Here is a 27,970-nt window from a genome sequence, read left to right as displayed (position 1 = left end):
TAGCTGAAACTTCTCAGAGAAGAGACCATTTTGTACCAGAGGAAGCAGCGTCTCTCTGCTACTCACAGCGTAATTTCAATTGACCAGAACAGTTCCTTGACAGAAGCAGCTGGAGGCTGGGCAAGGAATTCCTTGGAGGTGGCCACGGAGAGGGAATCCATGGCTGTGTCATTGGCAGCAGGGCTGTGAACACTCCCGAGTGCTCTGGGGAGAAAACCAACCATGGACCTGCGGAACGTCCCGCACCGCTCCGACGTGCTCACCTGGGACCCAGATGACTTAGCAGAATATTTCAGGACGGTGAGTTTGGCTGTGTTTTGTCTTCATCTGATAGAGGAGCAAACTGCTGGAACATTGGTTGGGCTGAATTCAGATATTTTATAACAGGCAAAGCTCGCTGCTGAACTAAAAGCAAAACCGCTGTCAAATGAGGAGCTGGGCTCAACTGGTCAGTGAAAATGGGTCTTGAAAGGGATTTTTAAATTGGGTATAAGAGAAACTCGTGGCTTAGTTAGAGAAAACAAACAGGTTGCTACAATGCTTGTTGGTGTGACACATTAACAGCTGCAGAAGGCACTAAGGTGTGAAGATTACAAGTTTTCTGTTTCATCTTCAATGATTTTCAGAAGTGATATTTTTTGCCAAATTTCTGGGTGTAAGAAAGAACCTCTGAATGTCTTTGTTAATCACATCCATGGCTAGACTTGTAAAACTTGGCACACCTCAGGCTTAATTTTGAAATAATGTGAAGGGTTTTTTTTTTTTTTTTTCAATGGCTCCTACAACTCTGTGAGACTCTGATCTGGGGAGTTGAGGCAAGTTTGATAGTAGAATGCAGAACTACTTAATAAAGATGAGCAGATCAAACATAGAATCTGTGTCTACCAAATCTCCAGAGAAGTGAAACTGCCAACTACTCACAAGCCCCTAATTTTAGGGTGCGGGAGTTAGTGGCACAGGAAAGTGAAACCAAAAACTGGAGATGGAACAGATGAGATCATTATCAACAGGTAACTTCAGACAAGTACGAAAAACATTACAGCAGCAGTGCAGAGGGAAGTTGGACCATCATTTCCAAGAAATTAGGAAGGAAAAAACGGCTTTCGGAAAGATCTGATAATAATATTCTGAAGAGTGAGGAAAGGATCAACTGTGAGTTCTGCCATAACTGAATCTGTAGGCACATTTATCTGTAGTGCCTCCCTTCTAGTGATCAGGACACTCTCCAGAACAGAGATAATCAGGGCAAAAGCTGTTTGGGTCATCTAAAAAATCTGGGTAAGCCCAAGTCAGCCAGCTCTGGGCACCTGCCACAAGTGACCAGATCTTATCCCCAGATAAACTCAGAGCATATTTATACTCAGAGATATATATAAACTCCAAGGTATTATCACTGAGATAAACTCAGAGAATTTTATATACTCAGAGATATATATAAACTCAGAGAATGAATGAACCAAATTTTCAAATAATTTCTGGGGTTTTTTTGTTTAGAAAAAGCAAAGATGTTCATATTTGGGATATTCCAAGGTTTATTTCTAATAGCTAAACAGCATTTTTTATCAATTATTTTTATCAATTTTCATAATATTATTTTTATAATATTATTTTTCAATATTTATAATAGTTTCCAATATTTTCAATATTATTCAATTTTCAATATTTTTCAATATTTATAAATTTTTAAATAACATTATTTTTACCATATTATTTTAATAATATTTTTTATCAATTATTTCAAGATTGACACACAGTGATTGAACACAGTGCTGTGTTGCTTCCCTCTGCATACAGATCTGTGCTGGTAACATCACGATAGAATTCACTGTAGGAAAGAAATTATTTACAGGTTTAAGTCCTCAGCTTGTACAAAAGTGTTAATCTGTATCCTAAAATATTAACCTGATTTAGGCCTGTTTCTTCATATGAATAACTGAAAGTGGCTCCTGAAATAATCCTCTCTGCTGTTCGGGTGTTTCCAGGCTCTGGACACCCAGTTACAGTGTTACACCTTAAAATGAAAAAGGGACAGAACTGCAAGGGAAATAAAGCTCCCTGCAAGAGCTGCTCTGCTGTGGGGGAGCTGTCCCAGCAGCACAGGCTCCTGGGCCTGCAGGACTTCCACTGACTCAAGTTTCAGACAGAATAAAAGTTATTCTTTTGTCTCGAAGCCTCCAAAAGTCACTTTGTCTGCTGCTCTTTGGGCTCCTTCTGATATGGACCTGACCAAGTTGAAACAGAAAACCGCCAGATAATAAATATAAATATATAAATACAAATATAAAATAAAAATTATAGAAAGATATATATAACTATATAAAAATCACACATAAAATTACATATAAATATAACTATACATATAAATATACAGATAAATATAAATATAAATATAAATACAAATATAAATATATAAATAAATATATAAAAATATATAAAAATATAAGAAATATAAATTGTGTTCTTACATTATGGGATTACTGTTCAAATTAAAAAAAAAGCAACAAAACAAACAAAACCAAACAGAACAACTGTTGGAAATGTTTAAATGTCCTGTCTTGCTCTGTGGTCAGCCTGTACCTGAGCAGCTTCTAAAGAGCATATCCTTGTCCTAAATGCTACTGGAAAACATAACCCTGTGCAAAAGCTTTACAAATATTATAGATCATTTCCAGGATTAACAAATGAGATTTCCATCCAGAAGTGAAAGCTTTTTGATCACAATAATGAATTCTGTGCCTGGGATCAGTCAGCTTTAGTATTCCTGGATAACAGTAGGGCTTTTGCAGCTGCTCATCCCAGTCAGTACCACAATAATCCATTTTTTCAGATATTTCTTTGGGCCAGGCAATGGTGAGGTGGTTTGTAAATGTGAGGAATAATGTGTTCCTAAATGGATGAAAACCTTTACGTTCACTGAAGGATGTCTGTCATAAAAATCCATGTTTATGGGACAAAATGAGCCATTTAGGCAGGCCATGGCATACAAAAAGATATCTTGAAAGCATCTACTCAAAGCCAGACTATATTTAAATGTCTTAATTGATTCTTAGAGTTCATGTGCAATAATCACCTTCTTCTCATTGACAGCTAAAGTACAAGGACTGTGAGAAAGTGGTGAGGAAGCACAGCATAAATGGCCAGAGGTTTTTGGTAAGTGGAGCTGTGAAATTCCTTCCTGTAAAACTCCAACCATGTGATGTTTCTGACTCCTCCTTATTTTGCACTGGCAGATGAAGAGCCACCATCCAGGTGGTTACTGAGGTATAAATATGGGATGTAAATGCTTTTGCTAAAATCAGCCAGACAACTTGAATTAAATATGGAATGCTGGGAGCCCAAGCATGTTGTTCAATATGAATATTTTTTAGTATTTTTTAAACTGACAGGGAAGTTCTAAACAGACAATCTTGTCTTGAATTCTTGAATATGGAAAGTTCTTGTTTTCAAATATTAACAACAGAAAACCCACTTTTATTTATTATCCTCTCATACTAAAGACACAGCCCTGCTCAGGATGACTGGCCTTTCATTGGAATAAATCCTTCATTCCTCTATAGATAAAATCAGATTTCTTCTGTAGCAATACACAAAAGCAATCAAATATAAGACCATCAAAACTAGTAAGCAAGGTCCCAGTGGCTTTAAATCAACATTGTTCAAGGCTTGACTTAATTTTAGAGAAAAGCTGGTAACTTCCACTGACATAGCAGCTGTTTCTAGGTCTTAAATACACATCCATGAAGATGTATAAGAGCTTTTAGTATTACTGTTTTCTACTTTTATTTTCAAATATTCACCATTCTATTTCCCCAGAAGTCATATTTTTTTTCTATTTGATTACTTATAGTGGGGAGATCTCTGCATACCTCCTCTAAAGTTTTGTATTTTTCATTTACTTGTCCTAATATTCAGTTTTTTGACATTTCATTGAAACAAAACATAAAAGTTTTCAAGCCCCTGTTGCAGGACCAGGATTTGAGCCCTCCCTGCTGCTGGAGGGTGCAGTGAGCATGATTCAGGTGTGTCATGGGCTTTGTTCTACCAGCCCCAGGAGATTCTCCTCAGCTCAAGCACTGAGTGGGACTTCTGCCTCTGGAAGCACAATGACATCCTGGGATTTTGTGAGGTGCAAATAGAGAGTGCAATAACCCTGTGATTTCTAAGTGATTTTTGTGATTTTCTGTTATTTCCAGACTTTTCTGTAATTAGCTGAGTGCAGCAGCTCTCCAGAGGCTCCCAGCAGATTTGAAGGATGTTTTCTACTGAGCAAGCCAAGCAGCTGCTCACCTCTGCTCAGACTCTTTTTAAGCTTTTGAATTGCTTGGCAATTGTATAATGGAAAAAAAAAAAAGGAAAAGGTTCACTTGTTAAACAGAACCACAGAGGAAGATGTCCAGTAAAATATTCCAGAGTACAAAGCAATCTGGAAAAAAATCACTTCTCTTTATGAATGGTTTTCCTAAGAAACATCTTTTTGCTCAGAAGCAGCTGCTCAGGCTGAGTGTCTGCTGGGTTTGTAGCTCTTGTCAGATCTATATGATAAACCTGGTGTAAAAATGTTGCTCTAAAATTAATCAGAATAACATCCTAATTTCAGAGTCACCTTTCTGTGTCCACTGGCTACCACAAGGAAAACCCCATTGAAATGCAGTGGAAATAATGCCAAAGGGGTTCCATGTAACTTATTCTAATAAAATTTTCTATTATTTAAAACAGAAATGTGCCCTTGTAAAAGAGTTTATACCTCTAATATTTGTCAGATTTATCACCAGAATAGAACTCCAGAGAGAAGCTTAAAAAGCCTTTAGAAAAAAATATGATTCTTCAGGAAGTACTGCAAGACATTTCCATAAAAGCAGGACATTCTGCCTGTGTTTCACTCTTCCCAGAGGCAAAATTGTGTGGAAAAACACAGATAGGATTTGTTCTGTCCTTTGACACTGACAGCTTTGTGAACCAATGTCTAATTAGAAACCTATTATTGTTACCAGTAAAAAAGACCAAAAGAACCAGACTATCATCCATGTTCCAAAGAGAATTCATAAAGCTTGTAATTAACTAAATAAAACACTAAATCAACAAAATCCAAACTCTTCATAATGCCTGAATCTGTCCTAAGGGTGGACTTGCAGATGCTGGAGGAAGAGAAAGGATGACTCTGCAGGGGCATCAGGAAAGGTTTCCAGACACATCTCAGTCAGGAGGAACCTCAGTCCAGGGGCTGAGGGGGAACAAGCAGCCTCCCCCCATCCCTGGATCTGGGAGGATTTTTTAGGTTCTAGATTTTTTAGGTTCTAGGATTATTTAGGTTCTAGGGGGAACAAACATCCTCCCCCCATCCCTGGCTCTGGAAGGATTTTTTAGCCTGCTGAGGCTGCTTTTAAGTCCAAGGAGTTTTCTAGCTCTGTGTCCCCTAGAACATGGGATTCTTCGTGTACTCTGTTGCAGATAAGGTTCTTAGAACAACACTCCAGCCAAAGGTTCTGTATTTTAAACTTTACAGTTCTACTCTGAAATTTTGCAATCATGCACAGTCTTGCTTAATTTCACTGTGCAGATATGAAGGAATTCAATGTACCTGGCTTCTGAAGTCACATAAATATCACATGAATTCATGCCACATTTTGAATATATGTGTATGACTCACTTGGATCAGTCACAGGGTGTTCCAGGGACAATTTTGTCACATATCCCATGTGTTTCCTTTCCAGAACATGTCTGAAAATGATATTCAGAAATTCCCAAAGCTCAGAGTGCCGTAAGTAAAGTCAAACTATTTTAATGTTAAAAATTATTTTAGCTGTTTAGCAGTGAAGTCTCATAGGAAATATCAGGCAAATGATTTGTGAGTGATTGGTTAGAGACTTGTTTATTTGAGTGTACTGAGAGAAAAAGAAGAATATTCCAAAATAAAATGAGTTTTGTCATGACTGCTCAAGCAAAATGATACAATACAAGAAGATTGTCTGGGGGATGTTCAAAAAAACTCGTGCATAAATTCTCTGACTGACAGCAGCTCCACAAAGGTTAAACTTTCGTGCAAGTATTACCTTTGAAGTATGACTTAACTGTTCACTGCTTAACTGTTGACTTTAACTTAAAGGAAAAAAAAAGTCAGTTATGTCCACAACAGCTGAGAATTTGAAATTGTTTTCATGTGCTTTTGCTTTAGGTGGGTGTTCAAGAGAAATCAGTCTGGACCATGTGATTCAATGTTCAATAGCTTTTCTCAGCTTCTGTGGATTAGGCTTTGAAAAAGTTTCCAGTTCGTCTCAGTAGCTTCCATAATTTCATAGAAGTTACTTAATGAAGAAAAACAATCCCATTAAGTCAATACTGAGTAAGAGAAATTGGCTTCTTCTAATATTTCATGGTGAAAAATGAAGGATTTTATTTTGCTCTGAGCTCTGTGCTACCTATTTAAGCTGGAGGTTAGAAGGTTTATAACCATGAGACACATGGAGCTCTTCAAACAAAGGAGGGAGGAAAAAATGGAATTTAAGGTGCTCCAGCATGGCTGTGTCTTTGTTGCTCATTTCCCAGTTCCAGACTCCCTCCCTTCATGGGTAACTTGATTTTGCTACACAAGATACAGTCTGCTTTGCCTTTTCTGTTGCATCAGAGATTGTGGAAGGTGTTTTGGGGAAGACAAGAGTATTGAAAAATTTTGTGCTCATGGGTGAGCTGTTGGGAACAGCTGTACCCAGCAGGACACCCTTGTTCAGATCAGATATTAAGGACTGAATTTGAAAGCCTTGGATGTGACATATTTCTTAAAATCACACCTATTTTTTCACATAATAAATGTCCTGATAGTAGGGGTTGGTGGTGTACAATATGTTAGTAAGGAGGTCCAGATATTATTTAAAGAAGATGCTCTGATATCTCAGAATTTCTGAACTCACTTTCAATTAAAAGAAACATTTAACAGTGTTGATGATAGACCAGATTGTCAGTGACAGACTCATCTAACCATAATGTAGAACTTGTAATTCTCTGATAATTTGTCCCACCTTAGCAGTCCTTTGGCAGAATTACCTCTTGTTCTCATTGTCTGAGCTTTTAATATTGAGAACTTCTGGTGATTTCCTTTTGAATTCGTGAGAGAAATGTAGTCAGTGGATGGTCTGATAAACTCAGACATACCAGAGATATTAATGCCACAGATGAAGCTCTAAAATGAAATCTAACCATGTGGAGGTGCTTCCACCTCCTCATCAAACCCATTGATAGCTCAGAGTTTGATTTTCCCACCCCAGAAAAAGTGAACAGCCTTTTTAGACAGGTCTTCTGGGTTTCTATGTGTTACACCCCAGCAAAAACTGAACAGCATTTTCACTCAGATCTTTTGGATTTCCCAACAAGAAGAGAATTTGAAATCAAGAGCTTTAAAAGAAGAGTGAAGCTTGGTGCACAGCTTGAGGAACTGAATAAATAAGTGGATATTTAAATCTGAAGAAAAGCTCTGGAACTTTTCATACTTACAAACAAGCAAAATATTCACTGGAATATGGTGGTTATACATTCAGAAAGGTCCTCCATGTAATGACACTGTTTAAAACAAGAATTTAGAACTTTACTAGGGAAGAGAACTGGTTCTCACCAAAAACAATCAACCAACCAACCACCAAAAAAAAACCAAACAAAAAAACCCAACAACAGCAATAAAACAAAAATCCACTTAACCCCAAAACAGCTCTCCTGATAGAATTAATGGGCAGAAGAAGCTGCCATTTTTTAAAACATTAATTTCTTTGCTTTAGAATCTCCACACCCTAATCGAAACACAAAGTTCTGGCTGGTGATTTCTGCTAGAACACATTCACACTTTTCTTTTGTATCATAATGCAAACCTCAGCTGGTTGTAGCAAGAGTTCTTCTACAAGCTGAAAGAGGCATTAGCATTTTATAGTTACACTACCTGATACTTAATAGCAGTGCTAAAACCTGAGCATACCCTGCAAAAAGCTTAATATAAACATCAGGTGTTACAGCCTTGGCCGGTGACCAAATGAATAAAAGTTAAATTAACAAGAGAGATTGATCCTCAGTAAATTAGCAGGAATATTCTGACCTGCATGGAGGCAGCACCTGGAATCACATAAGGTTTGCAAAGCACAGACTGCATCTGCACATGACTCCTGAGCTGGGTGTGGGCTTGCTAAATGTGTATCTGAGCAAAGCCACTGCTCAGGGCTTGAATAGAACTGTGTCATTATTTGGGGATGATTCTGTGACTTTTCAAGAATCAAAAGTAGGTCACAATTGTCATTACAAGGTATGACAGGTCATTTCCTGAATCTAATTGTCAAACTCTACAACCTTCTGTTATTACTAATGAATTATTATTTTGAAAATTCATCTCCACCAGCCCTGTTACAGGTGCATGTCTTCAGAAAACTTCTGGCTTCTTTATAAAAACCAAAAAACCACAAATTTAAGCACTATTTTGAAAATACTTCTTAAAATCTTTAGCACACTAAAGAGGGCTGAACTCTTTCTGGAAAACTTGGCAAAAAAAGTTAATATTAATATCACTATGTTTAGATACACACTCGAATCCTCACAAACAACAGTCCTGAAAGAGAAACACTGGTGCGACTGGGAAGGGATTTTGTGTATTTTACACAGAGCAGACACTGACCATCGGTCCTGACATAATCATGAGGGTGTTACTAACATTTTAATAATAAATCTAATGAAGCAAGAGGCCAATTTGCAGCTTAAGAGAAAAAACAGGGTTTTTCTATTGTTCCTTAGCACTACTGCCAGTCAGAGAAGGTAATGAAATTTTATACTTGTGGAGAACAAATTTAAGTCTTGAAAAATATTTTAAAGCACGTTCAACAGAATGTGCCTTACTTACTGTGGTCAGAATTCATAAGCAGAAAAAGCAAAGATTTCATTGAAAATAACACTGGTGGTTGGTTGACACCTGAACCATGATATAAACACTGGAATTAGTCTCCTATTGTTTGCTATCTTGAGAGAAAAGGGTTCCAAATTTTCAAGATGCTGTTGATCCTTCTGGCTATTCCAGTGGCAGGTTTATGGCAAACCTGTGATCTGGAATTTCCAGCCTTGTGGAAAAATCTTAAGGCATCTCCCACAGCACTCTAAAGTGTATCCCACAGCACTGGCAGAAATTTCCAGCAGCAGAAAGCTCATGATTGCACTCCTGGCATCTGCCAGCTCAGTGTGACACAGCCAGAGGCTGCAAACGTGGCACAGTCTGAACGTCGTTCTACTTTCAGAAGAGTAAAAGTGCAAACATAAAAACTGAGAAATCTGCACTTTCTCTATTAAAAAGGTAAAAGATGCCAGTGCATGTGCACACATGCTCTCAGCTGGGGTCTAGAGGTTTGGACAGAACTGGTGTTCAGTCTGTTTTGAAGTCAATAACACAGCATTGCATCTGCCCAGCAGTCTTCTCAAGGGCCAAACCAAAGGCTTGGATCACCATCCATGCTTTTGACAGTGCTCAATGTGCAACTGTGCAGCCTCCTGGCCCCAGAGGAATTTGTCTTCTACCTCCCTTACCCATCTTAAGCCCTTTGTCCCAATACATGTTGAGTGGATTCTACTCATGTCAACAGTATCTGCAGCTGAGTGAACAAAAGCCAGTTTTGGAGTGCTGCTTTGGGAGCTGGTTGTGTGGGTTTTTTAAAAAATTTCAACTTCCTGCCAGTTTTAACTTTAGCAACTGGTGGAGGAGGTAGAAAGAGAATGAGAAGTCTGAGTAACATTTTCTGCAAGTGCTATTGCCTTATCCTCTCCTATCATCCACTCCCACAGCTCAGAGAGCAGTGTGGTTTTGGTACTTCCTTCCTCACAGGGTGACAGGCTCAGCTGCTCAGTGCACCAATCTTCCCTGAGAACCTTTCTTGTAAAGCCTGACCTTCCTAAAACTTGCTTTCTTCCAATAAACCCTCTGAGCCATTGGTTTGAAGCATTTCAAATAAACTAGAAGTGAAAATGAGACACTGTATTTTAAGCATGATATGATTATTTTTTTGGCAGCAAGATAAGATGATCAACTTCTGCCTCTCAGTTTTTCCTCAAAAACCAGTTGGTGTAAATGCTCGTAGCAGCCAGCCCAGGTTTAGTCCAGAAAGCTTCCAAACACTCAGGTCGCATTCACACCCAGGGAAGTCTGAACTCTAGGAATTATTAGCTCCAAAACCAGATAACTTCATTTTACTTCTTTAGCTGAAAAAAAAAACCCAAGACATTCTGAAGGATCCTCTGCCTCTTCTACAGCAGGGAATAAGCCACAGACAAATTCCATAACTCACTTCTTGACCAAAGCACTGATGTGTGCAGGACACTGCTCACCCCAGGACATTTCCTGATGTCTCACATGGAATTTATTGTTCACACAACAACTTCCTTATTCCCTGCAGCAAAAGGAAACAACACTGAAGTTGGATGTTCCTCAATAAGAAATAATGACAGTTCAGAATCAGATCATGGCTCATCCCAAGCTTTCCTTGAAACAAAATAGTCATAGAGGCAAACTTCGTTAGTAGCAGAGCAGAATTCTGGTGTCTCAGTAGAATTAGCCCTGTGAATCTCAGCACTGACTGTCCTCCACTGGGAAAGATCTCTCCAGGCATAAAATTACAGCCTCTTGATATTCCATTAATATTTCTGGCATGCCCCGAAAATGTATTAAAACATGAAATTAGATCAGCCTTTCCCCTTCTCTTCTGGAGGGATTGCTTGGCTGCAGAGGAAGGAACACAAAAGGAATAGAGAAGAGTTTTAGGGAACATTTAATCCCTGGTTTTGCAGCTCTGGTTTCCTGAAGTATTATTTGCTTTTTTTCATGCAAAATCATACAAATGACATGGCCATTATTTGAAGCAGTGTGATGTCTACAACACCCAAAAATCCTAAGGCTTGCTGGGTTTAATGTTTGTTTTTACAAACAATCCAACAATTTGGGGTTTTACCAAGGGAAAAAGAGTCTAGTTTATAGTTGGATATGCTGTAGCACAACTAGCAATTGAATGGTAAATTCAGAGTTTTTACCATTTAGTAAATAATAATAATGAGTTACCAGATTAAATTTAACAAATACTGAGGGATAATGGCAAAGAAAATAATTTCGCTGCTTTGACAAGTGATGGGTTTCAAGGTGTTTTTTTTTTTTAACTATTTTTGTTCTTCTGTCCAATAGAATTGTAAGTAAATTAAGCCAAGAAATAAACAAAAATGAAGGGAGGCTCTCCTCTTTCCTTCCAAAATGGTGAGTAAGACAACTCAGCTTTCTTGTTCAAAGCCTTCAGATAGATCTTTTCTGGACTGGTTTTCATTTGATCAATAATGCCTGGATCACAAATGCAGCTTGGAAATTCTATAAAATAAAGCTCTGTTTCATTAATGCCATCTGATATTAAATACCAAATCCTGAGCCCATGAACACCCCAAACACTTCTGCCATGTCCAGAACCAAGTAACATTTGCACGTTTCACGCAATTTTCCAGCTGGGCACACAGCCCTTAAGAAGGCCATCAAGCCTAGGCATATATTATTAATAAATCATCATTAATGCATTCCACAGATCTATACATCATTATACTCTTTAATTGTTAATATTTGTCACTGAATATAACATGCACAATAGAAGAAGAGCAAAAATTGCAAGAACATTCTATGAGAAAAGAACAATTTATGTCCCTACCCAATGAAAACCAAGTCCAGTCTACATAACATGGTTTTGCATCATCTGATAACATTTTACACATTTCTATTCACTAGAATCCAAAACTAGAACTGAAAACCATAAAAACCTTATTTAACCTTACATTTATGAGCTTGATGTTGAAGTTTCTCTTTTCAGGACTGGTAAATGTATTTACTGAGTCCCCTTGCTTCAAACCACTTGACTTCTCTGACTTAAATTCTTCTTGAAACTGTTTAGATTTTATGAGGACCCTCTATGTAAATATCACCTGATGTGTTTTTGGCATTTTGGGCAGAGTTAAACTCATCTATGTAAACTTCTTTCTATTGTGACAGTTAACTATTGCCTTTATTTGCAATAGAAGCATCAAACATTTAATAGAAATAATTTATTTTTTGTACCTTTGTTACAGGGCCCAAACACAAAAATCTCCAGAAAACACAGGTAAGTGAATACTGGCAGACCCTAACAACAAGAAGTGTTTAAAAATATTAAAATGTTAAATTAATACTTGCAGAGCAGAGTGAACAGAGGGGAGCAGGGTTAGGAACCAAAAATCCAAAACAATAAATGAAAATATGGGAGAATAAGGAAGTTTCAAAAAGGAAAAGTGTAGATGCAGGACAATAAGTAAGAAAAAGTATTTTTAATGAGAAAAGATGGTGAAGGAAGGCAAAAGCAGAGACTTTTACCTGAGAATAGACAAAACGTCTTTATTTAACCCAATAAATTGTATCAGTGTTTATATATTTCTGTTCCAACATCTCCACCCCTGTCTTTCCTCCTAGCATCACTGTATTAGAGAGGAAAGCTGAAATTAAAAAAAACACCAAACCCTTCTTTTATGAAAGCTAAAATAGTCTCAAACAAGAAGAAGTCTTAAATAAGAAGTCTGGGCTCATTCTGAAAGCATTTTGCTTCAAATTATACAATTTAAATTGGATTAAGTGGGACAAACTTGAAGTGCCAGCTCCCAGGCTGTGTCACAGCAGGGCAGCTTTATCTTGGTTTTGAATCAGGATGTGCCCTCATCAGTGCCAGCCTGCCTCTGAAAGAACAGTTCCTTCCTGGGGCACACACTGAGGTCCAGAACTCACCTGGCATTTGCTGGGTTCATTCTTGTCGTAGTTCTGATGGTCACAATACAAAGCAACACCCCATTTTCAGAAGGCTTCAAACCTGTTTTTATTCTAGCATGCATGCTTTTTATACATTCTTACAGAACTCATAAGTTTACACTTTGCTCATTGGTCATGAGAGACAAAGTGCTCCTTGGAACAGGCAGTTGCAGGTTTCTCTTATTTCTCCTTCTTCCTTTCTTGATTTCTATATCAATGACCTTGGTAGAAAATTCTTTTGGGGTAAACATGAATCATCTTATCAAACTTCTCTCTGGCTCCCAGAAGTCGCTGTGAAACCTCTGGCACACTTTGTGTCAAGTTGTTACATCTCTGACAAAGGTGTCCATGCTCAGAAATGTGTGGTTGTGTTTCTTTGCACAGGGTATGCTCAGGATGATGGTGGCTGGTCTTCATTTGTGAGTATTTGGGTGAAGAAAACCCCCTGGCTCAGAGGGCTCTCTGTTCCTGCCCTGGCTGCTTGGGCAGCACAGCTGGGGCAGCTGGGGGAGGAAAAGCAGGAGCAGGAATCGTGGGGCTGCATACAGAATTCCTCACTGAGAAAAGGTTCTCCCCAGAAATTCAGAATTGCCTTCCTATTCCGCTGCTCGATAGAGGCTCCCAGGCTATGGTCAGGTCCCCACAGAACCACAGCTGAGTTTTACACGCCTGTTTCAAGCTCTTAAATGAGGTGGCTAGAGGTGCAAGGTCGCTGTGTTATTCAATGGCAAATCCTTGCCATTTTATTCTCTAGAGCCAACTTGTTTAACAGTATTTTTTTAAAAAAGCCATTTAGCCTGCAGAAGCTCCTTTTGGCATAGGAAATGCCTCAACAAGGTCTTCAGGTGAAACACACCCACCCCAGCTGTGATGCACAGCCTAAGTCTATGAAGATCTCTGAGGCTAACCCGTTCTAATGGCTTTTGTCCAAAAATAAGAGGGAGAGGCATTTTTAGAAGCCACTTGTTACTAAGTTCACAGGAGATTGCTGGTATTCTGCGAGCACAAGAGATAAAAGTAACCACCTACAGAGCACGTGGGCTCTGTGCCAGGGCAGAGGACTCTGGAAATTCCACCTGTGGTACCAATGACAAATGGAGGGTTCTTTTTCTCTCCAGCATTGGCAGATTGCACAGATGTGCAGTGACCATATTGACACTGTCCCCTTGTGAGGTCCTGCAAACGAGGCTGGTTTGGGTCAGGAGGACACCAAGACCCAAACCAAAGACCTCAGTTTTAATGAATAATTTTCACAAGTTGGGTTGCATGCTGTAGAGGGCCTGTTAGAAAGCAAGAATGAATATCAGCAGCATCAACTGCTGCTCCACTGTGTTCCTACAAGCACTGGCTTGTTTGCTGGTGCTTTGTCTGTTCCCTAAAACACTTCATGCATTTCAGCAAACTTGCACCTTTTCTTGACCTCCCACTGCACTCACTGTCATCGAATGAGATTTTTTTCCTTTCTTAAGCTCTTGAGTGCTCCATGCATTAGTGGAATATTTTCTCCTTTCCCTGTATTACTTTAACAGATTTTCCCCCCTCAAACTGGTTGTAAAAGTTTGGTATTTTCCGAAAAGGCCACAAGGTGAAAGGCCACAAGGAAACTGCTCTGCAGGGTTTAGTGTTCTCTTCCAGCATCCACTTTTTATGCTCGTTTGCCAGGATGATGATGATGATGACTATGAAAGCCCTGATGAAGACCAGGAAAAGGAAGATGAGGCTGACTATGAATCACCAACAGAGGAGCCTGAGGAAGCAGAACATGACAGTGATGGCTATGAGCCACCTCCATCCAATAATGAAGAAGCACATCACAGTGTCATATTTCCTGCCAAGTCACTGCCAAGCAGCACAGATTATATAGGTAATTACTAAAAATTAAGTACTATTAATAATTTACAAATTAGATTTTCCCATGTTATCAGACACATTTTTAGGTAGCTGATAATGGAATATGGAAGGTTTTTCCTTGAAGGTAACAGTGTAGTTCATAAGTAAGATTTAGTGACACAAACTCTGTGAGTTTGTGACTTTTAAACTTACATTTTCTACTTTGGACAAGCTCTGTTGGAATAAAGATTAGTTTTGTGTGATGTGTGCATTACTTGGCCTTTGATTTGCACCTGTATGAAGTCACACACATTACACGCTGCAGTAGCTTTAGCAGTGCAACCTTGGACAGAGCAGGTTCTCACAACAATGCCAAAAAAACTCTAGTGAAACTTGGGAAAAGAACAATCAGCTGTACCTGCCTGTCATTGTTTTATGTCTGAATCCTCAGCAGCCTGGAGCTGTGGAGTCCATTCAGGAGCACAAAGCTGCCATTCAGGTTGGCTGGTGTTTCACACACGGTGCTGCAGGGAATGAAATAAATCCTGTGGCCCAGAGCCTGGCAGGGGATCACCCTCAGGGACAGACCAGCCTGGAACTCCCAACACAACACTGATGCTAAAGCCACTGCCAGTCAAATCCTACAGCAGCGTCTTGATGATTTATTAACTTCAGTAGCCAGGTTTTTGTATGGGCTCTTTGTCATAAAGATAGAATCACTATTAATAATAATAACCAAACTCTGTGTAGTTGTTTAATTTGGGATTTTTGGTTTTTTTTCAGACAGACCGACAACAACCAGATCAGCACATCAGCCTCCACATCAGCCTCCAGTACCACCCCACCGACCTGGCCCAGCCTCATTTGGGGGAAGAAGTGCTACTGTATGTTCCTGTCTTAATATCTCACCTATTTCCTATCCCAGGACCTTCTCAGGAGCCCAAGTGTAGGGCCATTTTTACTCACCTAGTGTATGAAGAGGAAGCCTATCAAATCTATCAAAATAGATTCGAACTCTGTTACAAGGTGGCCATTGTTCAAGGAACAATTCAATTTCATGGGAGAAATATATTTAATTATTTTATATTACTTCATTGATTCTTACACTGGAGATATACTCCTACTTGTGAATGCCTCTCCCAGATCAATTATATATTTTTAAGGGATGTGTCTGTTTTGAAAACAAGGTTATATTTTTCCAAGCTATACTTCTAGCACTTGCCCAATTGAATTAGGACCACATAAGAGTGTAAGAGACTGTGTAATCAGAATGTTGATGACCAAGATTTGATTCCTTTCTTTCCTGCAGTGAATACTTCAAAACTGAAAGCTCTTGTGCTGTTGACAGCTGGCACTATAGGTTCAGTGTTTGCCAGAACAGATGTACACTAAACCTAGCAATGTTTACACAAGTAAAGGTTTAGGATGTGATGGAGGGGCTGATGCAGTGTCACAGAGATACAGCAGTGTTGTTGGAGCTCCTGTTCCTTTCCTTTGACAATACACCTTCCCTTCCCGAGGAGACATCCCACTGGAGTGTTGGGAGGCACAGCAGATGGAGGCAATTCTGCATCCAACAAAAATCACTGATTTTGGTCTTGCTTCAGGAGGGTGCCTGGCTCCTGTCCTCCCTGCAGTGAGCAGAGACCTGCTCCTTGTGCTGTGCCACCCAAGACTGGCAGACGAGTGTGGTGGGGTTAATACACTCCAACCAGAAAGGTGAAGACACATTTTAACCACTTGTGGAATATCTGTTCTAGCTGCCAGCTTTCCCTCCTCCACCAAGCAACAACGACTTGAGCAGAGACAGAAACATGAAGCCTTTGAAACGTGAGTACAGCTGGTGTTCTCTTTGTAAAGCTTTCCCACAGCCTGTGCAGCACTTCTTCCTCTTTTCCCTCAGTCCCACTCTCTTCTGCTACTCATGCAGGAGTCTGAATTGTTGTTTTAAGAACTGGACTTATACAATTGTACTCATACAGGGGTCTGAATTGTTGTTTTAAGAAGTAACGCCAGTTCTAATCTATGCAAAATAAAGCTATATTGACCTGTACCAGCCAATGATCTCACACAGTTGTTGTGTTTAGCCCCAGCTCCTTCCATAGACAGAAGCACCAAACCCTCTCTGGATCGCCTTGCTCCCCCATATGAAAGAGACAGCCCAGGATCAGGTCAGTGTTGCTCACATTAATATCACTGGGGTTGCTTTAATTACTGAAAACCATCAGTTTGTATATAATTAATGCAAAAGAACAAGGCTCAACCAAATGTCATCAAAGTAATGTGTTTATAAATAAATGGTGTGAGGAGAGCTTACAAAGTGGGAGAGAAATTTCATGCAGAAAACAGCAACCCTGGGTCAGACAGGTGAACAGAAATACATTATGAGAACCCTGTGCAATAAAGGTTTGATGTACACCTAGGTGATTGAACAAGGAAATATTTAGTAGGTTAAAGGAAGAAACCACCTTTGCATACAAAGGTAATGAAACTCTGCATACACTGCTGTAGGTAATGTGGCAACAGACTTAAAAGAAGGCCGAGAATTAATAAGACACAAAAAAAATGGCATTTCCTTCAAACCTGAAAACCACATTATATAAAACATCTACAGATATGACTCTACAATTTTATTTATTATCTAAACTTTTATCTGTTACATAGTGGCAAGAAAGTATCCAGTAGTTCAAAGCTGAACCTTAGATAATGTGATTGTGACATGTGCCATGTTGAAAATGTTTAAATTTCCCTTCAATAGGGAAAGAGATTGCAATTTTACCATCACTTGCAAAGCCAAAATATTTTTGTGGTTTACATCTCAGGATATGATTTCTTCAACCAGCAAGATTAACTTTCATTTTTATTCAAAACTCATTTATTTCATAGGAAGTTTAACTAATTAACTTCCACTTTTTCTAAATGTAAGCTTTTACTGTTTTCAGGGAAGAAGCCAGGCATTCCTGAAAAGGTAATTTTTATTTTTTTTTGTGATTATTGATAGTTTTTGCCTATTTTGATACACTTACATATTCTCTTAACTATTCCTTGTTTTACAGCCTCTGGTTTCACAGCTAAGGTAAGATTTATCCTTTGCAAATGATCCTCTCATTGCCAGTATTCCCCAGTTATTTTTTAATAAGCAGATTTTGACTTTATTTCATCATCTCACTCCTGCTTTAGATCCCTGGGAGAACAGTTAGCAATGATGCCAAAACCTCCTGTCCCACCAAGTGACAGATATGAAAGAGGCAACCCACCTCCTCTAAGGAAGCAAAGCCCTGGGAAGTAAGTGCTTATGTGATTGAAATTCAGTAAAGAAGAAATGAAATTTAACAAAAATATGCACAAGTAACACAGGATGGTCTGATTTACTGGTACTGCATGACAGCAGGGTCTGTGGGTATCAAAGTTTTGGTTCATTAATATGCACAGGATGTGCTTGAAACTGCAGAAAGGTGTGAATGCAGAAAAACTCTCCAGTCATATCTGGAAGAGCCATTACGTGGGGCATGACTCATTCCAAAGCTGTACAAAGATATAGATGATCCTTGTTTCTTCCAGCAGAGCAAGTTCTTGCTCTAGGGAACGTTCTTACATGAGTTCTATTGCTGTTGTTTTAGGGTGTTAGAAAAGGAAAATTGTACTTTCATCCCATTGATTTTATTAGCCTGCAAAGCTGCTTCTTAACAGGCAGCAGCATTTTCTAGCAAACTGCATCATTCCCCAGCCTCTTCTAGAGCACCTGGGGCTGAACACTGACTGTACTTCAGACAAGAGAAGAAATAATTGAGATCTGCTAACCAGCCAGCATAATTGATCAGAGGAATAAAGCCTGATGTCATTATGATGTGCTCTAGCAGTGTTGTCAAATATTATGAATTCAAGACTTGAAGACTAATGTTTCATCATTGTACAAGCTTGTTTTAAGCTCTAATCTTACAATCAATTAATCAGACATTTTTCTTGTTGATAAAATCAAGATGGGCTAAGGACTAGAATAATGCATTAGATTATGGCTGAAAATTAGAATTTTAGATGTTTTTGTGAGGAAAAAAAGAGTATTTCTTCATCCACTGATCTCTAAAACTTACTATAAATTCACGTTCTAGTTGAAAATACGGCCTAATGCACATGAAGTGAATGAGTATTCCATCTATGATGAATGTTTTGTTTTCATTTCAGGCACAGTTGGCCACCACACAAGAAAAATGAAGTAAGTACAGTTTCAAAGCATATATTTATATATTAAAAGTATAGGGGTTACAGTAAAATTAAATACCTGTATAAACTAATAATGCTGGAAAAGGTAAACTTGTTTCTTTTATAAATTGTAAGGAATACTCATGGATCTTTCATGGCACATGGGGTGTTTTTGGACAGTTCTTCTGTGTCAAGCTCAGTTTGTTCCCTGAGAATTTTATCTTGGATAACAGGAAGAAGAAGGCCAGAATTTCTTCTATGACATGGGAGAAGTGGTTTTGTTTAAAAAAGATTTGAGCTTCTGGGGATTTCTTTCAACTTAAGCTGACCTAAAAGCTTCACTTTCAGATAACTCTGAGAGTCTACACTTACTTGAAGGAAGTTTATATCTCCTGAGAATTTCTGATTATTTTAGGTCAATATGCTTTATGGGACATCTACCACACATCTTGGTTAAAACTTTAAAGCTTAAAAAACTAAAAAAATTATTTGGTGTTGCATGAAGACAATACACCCAACATTGTAGAGGGAAGTGACATTGTAGCTATTAGAATCCTTGTAATCCTTGCATACTCAAGATTGACCAATGTCCAGATTTTGTTTTGTAAAACATTCCTAAGAACTGTGCTATAATATGTGGCTAATTTTTTTTTTTTTTTTTTTGCTCCACAGGATGAAGAAGACAGTAAGTATTTCTACAGGGATTTTTCAGACTTGAAATCTTTCTTTGTCTTAGTTCTAAAAAAAAAAGTAAAAAGGAAATTACTTCAGTTGTTTTCTTAGAACCATTTCTGAAGTCAGGTTGTACCTTGATAGGCAGTAGAATTCTTATAAAGTGCCTGATGCAGATTTACATATCAAAGCCACAAACCCCAGGAAATCAACAGCTAATAGCTTCCTTCAGTCAGCCAGTTAGCAGCCAGCAGGATTTCTTATTTTGGAATACATTACATTAGAGAGATTTGTGTTCTGCACGCAGCATCAAACAGCTGGAAACAGAAACCTGGTATCTCCCAGTCCCCAGCAAACCCTGCTGGCACCAGGCTCTGTGCAATGTTAGTCACCTTCATGAACAGCAGCAGAACTTCTTCCATGGGCCACCAGTGTTTATAAACTACTGCAGAATGCTGATTTCTGAAACTGAGTTGGTAAAGTGACTCCATAACAGAAGCAGGACATTTGGCCAAGCCTCTCTGAATTATCTCTGCCCCTAAGCCTCCATAAACAATAAGGTTATTTAAGCTGTGCAGAGCACAGTTAACCTGTTCCACTCCTGTTAGTTCCGGTCTGAGGACACTGTAGAAAGAAAATGTTTTATTTCATGCTGGGAGAAATCTCAGAATGATGTTCAAAAAGGTGAGATCAACTCTGCTATTTAGAAGCAACATGACAAGAAGAAAACACATACCACCTTCTGCAGTTAAGGTACCTGAATTTTGGCTTATCCAAAACAGATGTTAGAAAATATAAATGTTGCTCAAGCCAGTTCCAGTTTAATTTTAGTTTTAATACCTACCTTGAAGTTCTTAGCTGAGCTTATTAGTTTCCAGTCTGTAACACATCAAGGACTATTTATTGCATTATATTTATCTAATTAAACAGCAGTAAGGTGAAGAATTTCTTCATGCTACTTCACTTAAGAATATCTCATGTAGGATTTAAATTTCCTTCTCTTCCTCTCCACAGCTGCCCTGCAAAGACCCGTGCCACAGCTGTCCTTGCCCCCATACAGCTCCAATGCATTCCCACCCAAATCTGTCAAGCCTCCACCTAAGCCAGGATCCAACACCATTCCTCCTGCAGAAAGGTTTGTTTCACCATTATGGGTCATTCCTTTTGAATCTCAGTCTCTTGGTAGTTCATTACTGAGCCTGTGCCCTTGCCTCACACAATGCTAATTAGTGCTGCTCCTACTATCAGGAGAATCCTTTATGGAATTGAAGATCTGTATCAGTGGAACAGAGAGTGTACATCAGGCAACCAAGAAAAAGCCATGAGTCTCTCTGTTTTATGGCAAGGAATTTTTTTAAACTGGAGGCATTGGAGTGGCCTCCTAGAAGAGAGGCTAGACAAACTTAAGAGAGTAAAAGCAGGTATTTATGGAAGGCCTTCAATAGGTACAGCTTGGGCAGTCAAAAGCCTCTGAGGGGCTACACCCAGGATGGACAATGGTCATGAGTTTTTCAGACAATTTGAAGTTTGGTTCATTTACATCTCAGGGGTTAATCCTCCAAATTACAGCTCCAGGTAATGGAGTAATTTACTTCAAATTATCCCCCCAGCTCACTCTTGTTTACACCTCTGGGTCCTGAGACAATCAGGTGTCCTTGAGTTCAGGCCTAGAGAGGAATTGTTTTATCTCAATAAATCTCGGCAGCTGACAGGCCATGGAGTTTTAGAGCTATACACTAAAGCAGTGCAGGATCTGAAAAATAGAAAAGCTAAATCCTAAGGCATCAAGACCCTACAAAGTACAAAGCTTCCATTCTTAAGACACCCATTGTTTGGAGGGTTCATAGGAATGACCAGTTCTTTTGGAAAGGGATCATCTCCTACAAAACTAGGTAGGATTCAGGACAAAGGGGTCCTGTACACTCTAGGACCCCTTAAGTGTTAGAGCTACAACTCCTCACACTTTGAAACTAAAAATCTCCACAACCCTGGTTGTCTGGAGTTGAATCTGAAAGAATTTCACCTCCCTTTCACTAAATGTTACTCTAATGGTTGATAATTCCTATTTAAAATTGTGAACCTTGCTGCAATTTTTTCCCAGCTTCAACTTACAAATATTTGTTATGCCTTCACTTGCTAGACAGAAGAGCCCCTAATTAAATTTGATTTCTGATTTACCATACAACAGACTTAGACTTTGATGACTTAGAGTGGGCTCCTTGAGTCCATGTCTGATGCACATTTTCTAATCTCTGTATTTTTTTAATGGCTCTTTGATGAATTCCTCATATTTACCATCATTCTCTGGAACTGCTGACACCAAAACAAATACTGCAGTAGCATTAGCAAGGTCATATGCAAATTGAACTATTCCTATGATGAACATTTCTGCTTATATTCAAAAAGCATTGCCAAATTTTGCTGTAGCAGAGGCCCCTGGGTTGACTGATTCTCTCCCATAAATCAAGTAATGATAGGGTGTTTTTGTTGTGCAAACAAAATTAGCATATTTATCTCAGAGACTTTTTAACAGCTCGTTTAAGCAGAAGAGAAATATGAACAGTAAAGGAAAGGAGTGCAGGCAATTTGTTCTCAATTAGGTGAAGAAAGAAAAAAAAAAGCCCCAGAAATTGAAGAGTGGGGCTCCAATTTGAGCAGTTTTGGATGCTGGTTGAGGTTGGCAGAGATCTCTGGACATCTTCTGGTCCAACCCCCTACCCAACAAGGTCACCTTGAACAGGCTGCCTGGTACCACATCCAGACAGCATTTGAATGTCTCCAAGGAAAGAGAGATTCCACAACATTCTTGGCAACCTGCTCCAGTTCTTGCTTGCCCTCACATTAAAAAATATTTCCTGATGTTCAGAGGGAACCTCTGGTCTGGGAGCAGTGTAAAGGCTCTTGTCACTGGGAGCAGTGAAAAGAGCCTGGCTCTCCCTTCAGGTATTTATATGCTTTAAAAGATCTCTCCTGAGCCTTCTCAGCTTCCAGCTCCTCAGCCTTTCCTCTTATGGGAGATAACCCAGTCCCTGACATTGCTGGCCCTTCCCAGCTTGCAACATAAATGTGAAGCTGCATTTTTATCAACAATGTTACAGAAGCAGTAGAAAAATAACTCTGTGAGTGGAACCCCCGCAGCGAGAAAGGTCTGGTGAGCTGCCCCCTGTGCGTGCTGCTCTGGGGAAGGCAGAGCCATTCCCTGGGAAAACTCCACAAGCTGAATGCTCTCCTGCATTGATCCTGCTGCAGAAGTCTCTGTGGCCTTTACTGATTACCTTATTGCCAGATACTGAGCTCCAGGTAAACTTAAAGGTGGATCCGCTTACACAAAAAGAAGGAAAGAAAAAAACAAAAAGAAGAAAACAGAAGGCTCTCCTCACTCTGCACAGGTCTCAAGGGGCTCTCACATTCTGTAAAACTGGCACAAAGTTCAGACCAGGTGATCAGAGCACAGAAATGTTGTAGAGAAATGTTGTAGTTATACTGACTACTCTTTTGTTTTATTATTATTTTTTTAAACAGTGCTAGAAACCTGTCTTCAACTGGCTCTCTACCACCACGCTTCCATCCAGGTTTGCATCCTACATCCTTACATTGTTTTTCTTTTTTAAGTGAATGAAAGTTGAAAGGCAGTTTCAGTGCAGTCAATATAATAGCTTTTTTTTTTCCTATGTATGTTTCTGCTTGGACTGTGAACAGAAAACTATCAAATTCCTGAAAGGAATCACTTAGTCTGAATCAAAGATTTTGGGCTTTTTCTTCCCCATGAAGTTTGGGCTTCCTGCCTAGTTCACCTAGTGTCAAAACTTCATAAAACCATCCTTTTCTGTACAGTACTGAGAGCTGAGCTATGCAAATCACTGTGGTGTGCTAATACTCCCTAAAAAGGTTAGCAAATGCTTTTCATGTGAAATATGCTCCATATTTATCTTGTAAGAAAAAAAATAGAGAAAACTTAGACATCAATTGCTTTACAAGTAATTTTTTTTGCACAAGGTAACAGCTGTGTCCTACAGTGACATTTTTTACTTTCTAATTGCTGAGAAGGTAAGGATTGCAAAGAGACAATGTTACTTCTGTCTCTAAAGAAACCAAGATGCTCTCAAGTGAGTAACTGTGGTACAGAAACTGATAAAATGTCACCCCTATTTCCAGTTCATCTGTTCTTATGGAGATCTGAACCACAAGAGCTCAGTTAAATTCCCTGTGCACCAAGGATGGATTTATGTAACAAACCTGGCTCTCAGAGAGAAGCCTAAAGCTGATTTCAAATAATTTCTAGGTGTCTCAGTAGCAGGGTGATAAAAATACTTTATGCTTCATAAAATCAAGATCCTACACCCTGGGTGCACAGATGAAGTTATTTTTCTGGTTTTAACATTGTTTTTCTACTTTTGTACCTCTGAAGGCAGCAACAGCAGATCTCCTTCCAGAGGCCCAGCTGACATGAGACCTCCACTGCCAATTCCTAGCAGACAGACTGTTCACCAGGCAAACACAGAGGAAGATGAGGTACAAAACATGAACCACAGCTGTAAAGACTGCAAGTTTTCTAGTTTTGAGAGACAACACCTTTCAAAGTTGTTTTTCTAGTCAGTAGTCACTGTCAGGACACTACTGAGTGCTTTCAGTTTCCTTTTCTATGTCAAACTGTAGTGCCTTATTTTGTCCTCACCGAGAAAAACAACAATAGTTGAACCCCAAAAGAGCAAAATAAGAAAAAGACTTGTCTTCTGGATTACTTGTTTTGCACAACTGCCTTCAAGCAGTATCGAACTTTCAGTTCTCTTTCCACAAAACTTTGATGTGTAAAGGACTCATTGAGTGCATTTTTGCTTCACATTTCCTTAAATAAAACAAGTTTAGAGCAAACCACTCATGGTGATAACACTGCTGGGCAATCATAAATAGTGCATTTACAGGAAGTCTGCACAGTTGTCTCAGATGATAGCTAAAACCAAACAGACAGACAAAGGCAAAGGATGCCTTTGTGCCTAGTGTCCAGGTAGACAAAAGAGAATATGCCATTTAAAATCTTTTATTGAAAGTATTTGGAAATATCTGTTTTCTTAGCTTACCTGCAGGGGTGTAATATCTAGATCTGTAATATTTTCAAATTAATCAAAGCGAGCAGGTAATTTAAAACAATTTAGCAGCACTTTCCATGCCACAATAAATAGCAGTGTGATCCGTGACACACAGAGATTCTGCACACAGACTCACATATCCTCACACTGCAATTTCTCTCTACTTATTTGCATGTTGCCATTCCCTGGCAGCTGACCTTGTCCTTGTCCTTGTCCTGTCCCCAGCTCCAGGGCTCTCTGAAGGATGAGTGGTACGTGGCCTTTGTCAGCCGGCCCGAGGCAGAGGCAGCGCTCCGCAGGATCAACAAGGTACTGCAAATCCCACCCTTGTCTGGGCATAGAGCACAGCAGAATGAACTGCAGGTTCAAACAAGGTTTATGGAAAAAAAAAAAGTGGAAATAAATTTAATATAGAATATTTAATATTAAATACAAAAATAGACATAAATACATTTAAAATGTCATAAATATTTATAATAGTTTAAATAAATAAATTTAATTTAGAAATAAATAATTTAAAAATAAATGTATTATATATTTATAATAATAATATATTATTAAAACAATAGAATAAATATATGTTAAATAATAATATGGCCTATAAAATATATAATATTTAATATATAATCTTTAATACCATAAAGATAAATAGATTTATTGCTGTGGGAGTTGTGGTTACCCTGTGCTGCATCACGCATTTGCCATGAGCTGAAGATGGCATGTGCACCATTCCAGTGACTTGTACTAAAGTCCAGTTTATGAGGTCCCATTCAGTGCCTTTAAGAAAGGGATTTCAATGGAAGATTTGTCAAAATAGATCTGAGACTAAGAAAAGTAGAGATAGTGATACAGCATCACTGCCTTTATCTAAATTACACAATGTCATTATTTTAAGCTGCCTATAAATCCATCACGTAGGAAACGTGATTGGCACTTAGTGGAAATGAACTTCTCTTCTGGTTAAAGTGATGTGAGGTTGGTCTTTTCACTTCCTCCTTTAATGGAATCTCTCCCTCATACAACACCATTCCTACCTTCCTTTAGAATCTGCTTTTGTAACAGAGAGGAAAGTTTGAAGTGGCAAACTGAAAGACAACACATTTGTCAAAAGACCTAAATGCTTTAATGGTGCAGTTTCTCTTATCAGAAAGGAAAAAGATTTCAGAAAGAAGAAAAGCTTAGAAGCACAAGTGCTCTAGTGAAAGTTGTTACGCTGAGCAAACCCAGGAGTGTCTGCTATTTGTCATCTTTCATTTTTTACTGTTTCAGGATGGAACATTCCTGGTGAGAGACAGCTCAAGGAAAACAGTGACTCACCCCTATGTCCTGATGGTGCTGTACAGAGACAAAGTGTACAACATCCAGATCCGCTACCAGGAGCAGGAGCACTTGTACTTGTTAGGAACCAGCTTGAAAGGAAAAGAGGTACCACGTGTTTTTCACTCCAAGGCATCTCCTGCCTTGTTCCTCAGTGTCAGATGACTGTTCTCCTGGGCTGGAATTCTGCTTCTTGTCTCAGTTATTCATGGGAGAATATTGTTACTGCTGGAAGCAGAGTCAGGTTATGCTGTTTGCTCTCAGGGAGTGAAGGGGTGGCCTTAGAACACAGCCATTAGAAATCCACGTGCCTGCTTAGGGAATGTTTGTTTCCCACTGAGATACCAGACAAGGGAAATGCAGAGCTGAGAGCTAATCCATACCTGCCAAGTTCCAGCTTTGCTCCCAGGCTGGTGGCTCAGCCCCAGCCTGCAGGACTGTGTGGGTTTGCTGGCACCAGACAGACTGCTCAGCACAATCCTGGCAGGTCTGATCCAGACAGAACCCCTGAGCTGATCAGCCACCTCTGAACTCTCAAGTGCAGCCATCACATCAAGCACAGTGGCAACAGCATGTGTTAAGCAGACCAAGACTGTAAAAATTAATTATACAACATTGCAGCAGCTTGTACACAGAGTTACTGAACAACACATCATGGCAGGAATGAGAACACTTGATCTGAACCTTATATATATTTTTATAATATTGATAAATATTTAGAATTTTAAAATACCCTTTTGTTTCTACTGGTTACTAATAATTCTGACATTTTGTCCTTAGTCTTCTCATTTTTTCCATCCCACAGGAATTTTCTTCTGTAGCAGATATCATTGACCACTTCCAAAGAACCCCCCTTCTTCTGATTGATGGAAAAGACAGAGGGTCAAGAAACCAGTGCATGTTAAAATATGCTGCAGGACATATTTAAATGAAACTTTAGAGAAGATCACATATAGTACTGAAGCCTTCTGAAGTTTATAAACTTGAAGATATTTCCCTTTTCAGCAAACTAAAATCATGAAGTCATTAAAATTCACAGTTTCAAAGAAAAAGGACTATGTTATTTTTAAATTATGCCTTAAATACAGTACTCTATAAATATAATTTTCCTACAAAGTGTCCATTAATCATAAAGCACATGAGATTTTTTTTTCTTCCAAGATATGTATATCTTCTTGAAATTATTTCCACACCAAATTTGATGAACCATAAATAAATATCCATACAAGCCTCTGCTTTCATAGGAGCTCTTTTCTTGGATCAGAATTGCAGCAACAACTTTGTTATTTGGAGTGATACAGAGTAGACCCAAACATTGTCAAAGCTGTGGAGTAGACAGAATAAAAGCCAATTTTTTCCTCAGTAAATCTAACTCTGCTCACTTCTATGAAAAGATCAACTCAGATCTGAAGAACACCCAGATTTCAGTGGCACCAAAACCCCTCCAACCCTGGAGATGTAGGTGCCTGCCAGGATCTGTGTCTGGGTTATCCAGCTGTGAAAGTGCTTGTTCCCACTTTTCCAGAACACCACACCCACAGAGCACATCCTCCCTGCACAGCACTGGGGATCCCATGCCTCAGCCCACAGCTGGAAGTTTGTATTTCCTACAATTCTCTAACCTCACTCAGAAAGAAGGTTTTCTCCACATACATCTCTCTTCAGCTGTGTCTTTCTGACTGAATCAAGCAACTGCATTTCTACAGGGAGCACATCAACAAAATCATCATCATGTGACCCTTACGTGGCAGAACCCCCCAGATCTCTTAGAAAGCACAGTCAGGCCAAACTTAGTTCCTCTTGCACAACTGCTTTCTGTTTTACTGTATTTTTTAAAGAAAAAAAGTGACACACACAGTTCAAAAATTCAAGTTGTGGCTGAAGAACACTGCAGCCCCTTTGTTAAGTGCGATTTATCCCAGCATTTGACTTGGGTTTCAATTTCCCTTGTGGTCTGACAAGACCTTGGTTTGATAATTATGACTTTTATCACACTTTTTCTCCTTTAAAGCCATGGTGTCTATATCAGTTAAAACACTGGAACCAGAATTCAAGG

At 39.0% G+C, this 27,970-nt stretch overlaps 1 protein-coding gene across 1 annotated transcript; it reads left to right on the top strand.

The window, feature by feature from the left end:
- The first annotated feature begins 9 nt into the window (after positions 1-9).
- Positions 10-27,018, top strand: LCP2 (lymphocyte cytosolic protein 2). The gene is made up of 21 exons (XM_064387781.1): positions 10-300; positions 3,088-3,150; positions 5,712-5,758; positions 11,183-11,251; positions 12,103-12,134; positions 13,193-13,227; positions 14,471-14,672; positions 15,422-15,522; positions 16,399-16,468; positions 16,726-16,809; positions 17,581-17,606; positions 17,695-17,714; positions 17,819-17,923; positions 18,821-18,851; positions 19,511-19,523; positions 20,525-20,645; positions 23,033-23,082; positions 23,919-24,022; positions 24,823-24,906; positions 25,867-26,022; positions 26,720-27,018. The coding sequence occupies exons 1-21, from the start codon at positions 223-225 to the stop codon at positions 26,840-26,842; spliced, it is 1,614 nt and encodes a 537-aa protein (XP_064243851.1). The 5' UTR covers positions 10-222; the 3' UTR covers positions 26,843-27,018.
- Positions 27,019-27,970: the final 952 nt, after the last annotated feature.

Source organism: Passer domesticus, chromosome 13 (genome assembly GCF_036417665.1).
Source record: "Passer domesticus isolate bPasDom1 chromosome 13, bPasDom1.hap1, whole genome shotgun sequence".
Lineage (NCBI taxonomy): Eukaryota > Metazoa > Chordata > Aves > Passeriformes > Passeridae > Passer > Passer domesticus.
Note: the sequence above shows the minus strand (reverse complement) of the source record. Positions and strands in the feature narration are given on the sequence as shown.